The 3,542-nt window shown below is 39.1% G+C and overlaps 1 protein-coding gene across 1 annotated transcript; it reads right to left on the minus strand.

Annotated features, from left to right (window-relative positions):
* Window positions 1-391: 391 nt before the first annotated feature.
* Window positions 392-2,626, minus strand: LOC136208140 (SNF1-related protein kinase regulatory subunit gamma-1-like). The gene is made up of 7 exons (XM_065998956.1): window positions 2,339-2,626; window positions 1,638-1,854; window positions 1,438-1,523; window positions 1,224-1,385; window positions 1,078-1,160; window positions 806-1,000; window positions 392-722 (listed from the first exon to the last, which is right to left on the minus strand). Exons 1-7 carry the CDS (start codon window positions 2,624-2,626, stop codon window positions 392-394), a joined length of 1,362 nt encoding a protein of 453 aa, XP_065855028.1.
* Window positions 2,627-3,542: the final 916 nt, after the last annotated feature.

Raw genomic sequence — 3,542 nt, forward strand, 5'->3', positions numbered from 1 at the left:
TTAGGTATGGTCTTACAGCTACTAACCCTACCCCGGGCAATCCTAGATGGACAAAACATTTTATTTATCTTTCAAACTATCACAACTCATGAAAATCATCCAAAATAATAACAACCGCAATAACTTTCTCAATCCAAAAACAATTCGTATAAGATCATCAAATCCATTTTCTCGACCAAAATTCCAAAATACCACGATAATAAATAATTATTCTTCACATAATCAAGATCAAAAGTATAAATATTTTAAACAATATATCTTAAACGATTTAATAAAATATATTCAAAATTGCAATTACGGTAGATTTTAGATACAAAAGTGTTGATTGATGTTTGGTTGACTGATGTTCCATTTCCCAGATTGTTGAATTAGTTTTTTCGAATCTTTGATATTAATGATCACAAATGATGGTTTCATTTTTTAGTTGGCATCCTGTCTGTTCTAAAGCAGAATCAAAGAACCCACCTCCGTGGAAACCTGAATCTATGCAAGGTGGAGCAAACTGGACGATGATATCTCTTAGTGTCACCATGCCCATTACCTTCTTTAAATCGTCAATTAAAAAGCATACGTTGGCTTTACTCTTAACCAATTGATTCATTGCATGCTTGAGAGTGTCACTTGTTGTGGCTGTCACTAGAGAGTACACTTGCGGAGTTATTAGACCATGTGAGTCTTTTTTTGGAGCTTCCATATCAATGAATTCCTTCATGCTTAGATTTCTGCAATATGGTTTGGTTTGAAATTTCATGGTGTGGTCGATGCGGAAAAACAATTAATTACTTAATAGTGTAGAAACATATACTTTCTCATATTGAATAGCTTGTTATCCTGAAAAATAAGGAGAACATGGTTACTCGTGATGCAACCCATTATCTTCTCATTTCCTCGATTTACAATAGCAACTGCACCTATACGGCTTTCCCACAACACACCTAGTCCTTCTGCCAAGCTTTGGTCTCCATACACACAAATATTCATGTGTTCTTGACCTTCAAAACTACCCACAAATACATAAATGGGTAAGCAAGACTTAACAAATTTTTCTGATTGTGAATGTGTTTGTTTTTATTTTACCAGAACTCAGACAAAGCCTTATTTGCAATGCCATCAAACCACTCTAATCCGCTGGATCGAAGTAATAACTGGGTAACATCATTCTGTTAAAAGATCAAGTAATGAGTTATCTGAATCAAACATGTAGGTTAATAACAAGTAGGTACCTGCGTTATAAAACCAATGACCTTGGAGTCAGATTTGTTATGTATAACAGGCACCATCTCTAGCCTGGGATGCTTTGAGAGAAGCAACAAAACATGAAAAAGTGCTTGCCCCTTTACTAACTTGGCCAATATTCCATAAGTCTTGACTCCCTTCCATCTTCTCTATATACCCCGGGAAACTGTTCTCATTCAATAAATACTCAATGAAGCTCACATTCTTCACAATAAAATCACCCCTCATAGGCTCATCATAAGAAAGGTTCTCCCTCAGCACACATAACCAAGATTTCAGCATATATACTTCCACAAAGCACAAAAGAATAAGTTCAAATTTTACCAAGTGAACGACTTGATTCCTTTGCATGTGGCATGTGCTAGGCGTCTCGGTGCTATCAATAGGCATCATAGAGTAACCTTCCTCCTCCTTCTTAGAGCTCAACTCTCCATGTGTAGGACTAGGTGCACTATCTCTCGGATCCCATGCTATGTCATGTGATAACTTCCTCAAGGGTGGAAGACCTTTAGAAAGCCCTCTAGGTGGCTCATTGAAAGGCATGTGTTTGTCATCTTTGGACATCGGCTTAACTTCCTCACTTTCAACTTTGCTTTTTCCATTCTCAACCTTACTCTCCTACTTGGATTTGAGTTCATTAGGACAGTGGCTAGCTAACTCGTCCATAGAACCCAAGTCAACGCGATTCAATATCTCACCCGTTCCACCAATGCACTCATTCACATTCAACTCCCAAGTTGGACAATCTTCCAAAATGGTCTTCCTCTTAGCACTAGGTGAACTCTTCAAAGGTGTAAGGATGTATTGGACTCCGCCCTTGTGTATGGTGTAGGTGTTGCTTCTTCTCGCATGTGAGGCATCACAATTTCCATGGACTACTTAGTAGCACGTGACAAGCATCCATCTCCATAACATCACATATAGCTTCATCCTTATAAGCTCCAATGGTAAAAGGAACCTTACACCAATGAGTAACTTGAATTTTCTCCACCCCGTTGACCCAACCAAGGCGCTAAGGCCTAAGATGTGGCTTGGGAACCAAACTAAACTTACTCAAGATGGACCAACTAATGATATTCACTTGGCTTCCTCCATCAATTACCATCTCACACTTCCTCCCAAGAACTAAGCATCGAGTCCTAAATAATCGATGACGTTGGCTATGCTCCTCTTCACTAGACATTAGCACCCTCGTCATCAAATACACATTGTGCTCATTTCCATCACCACCACCTCCATAAGTGTCTTCGTCTTGGCTCCACTCAACACTTATCGACTCTTCTTCATCTTGGTTCCGTTCAACATCCTCCAACTCATCATCATAAACTCTATCACCCCCATCATAGTCAAACTCATTTGCACTTTGACAAAGTTCACCATCCTCACACATTTCATCTTCGGAAACGTTCTCTCTCTTCAACCTCATCCTCGAATTTTCCTTCATAATAATCACGTTCCTCATTTCTTTCTAGCTCATTCCCGGATCGGTTCTCCTCTTCATGCATCTCTTCTTCTAACTCATCTTCTTCATGGTAATACACAATATCGCTTCCCTCTTCGTCCATAATCCATCTTTTCCCACGACCTCTCGTTTTCTTACACTTCTCCCCATAGTTCAAGTCGGTTGAGCTATTCGAATGGTTGCCTGACTCAAATGACATGTTACATCCCATTATAGTTGAACCACCAACATCACTCTCATCACCATAGCCATCGATATTTATACATAACGGGATTTCCTCATTCTTCCTCAATAGACTAACAAGCCCAAACCCACTCTCCTCTTCCTTAAGATGAATGCCCTCACCTCCTTCAAGCATACCAATGAAGTTATGCTCAAAGGGAATTTTATCACTTATATAGGGTTTCCTCAATATTACCACTCACCAAGTCAACATTTCCCATGTTTTTACATACAAGCATCCCTTCCTTCCAATCTATGAATGAATTTAAATCCTCCTCCCTAATTTTATGATCAACAAATTCACAAGAAGAATCTAAATCCACTTCAACATCACAAACATCCAATTTCTCCCTAACAATGGGACTATCCACAATTTCAACATGAGAAATTGGGAGTTTGGGATTTACCTTTTTAATGTGAAAAGGAGAAAAGATTGGTGAGGGATCTTTAGAAGGAAAAATAGAGGTTTCTTCATCTTTTTTTCATTGGGCTCGACGTTGCCACCTCCGGCTATTTCAGGTTCCCCTTTGGAGTCTTTCCATCTCCTCTTGCTCCAAGTTCTCTCTTGTCTTTGTCATCATCTTGGCAAGCTCTAGATCTATCTCTCTTACTTCGACTTGCC

The sequence above is a fragment of the Euphorbia lathyris genome, chromosome 10 (genome assembly GCF_963576675.1).
Source record: "Euphorbia lathyris chromosome 10, ddEupLath1.1, whole genome shotgun sequence".
Classification (NCBI taxonomy): domain Eukaryota; kingdom Viridiplantae; phylum Streptophyta; class Magnoliopsida; order Malpighiales; family Euphorbiaceae; genus Euphorbia; species Euphorbia lathyris.

Coding starts and splice junctions, on each gene's coding strand:
- LOC136208140 (XM_065998956.1), bottom strand. CDS start 2,626: ATGTGTGAGGATGGTGAACTTTGTCAAAGTGCAAATGAGTTTGACTAT. Junction 1,855..2,338: donor TTGGGAGGAAGTGTGAGATG/GTAATTGATGGA, acceptor AAATCCAAGTAG/GAGAGTAAGGTTGAGAATGG. Junction 1,001..1,077: donor AAGGCTTTGTCTGAGTTCTG/GTAAAATAAAAA, acceptor ATTTGTGGGTAG/TTTTGAAGGTCAAGAACACA.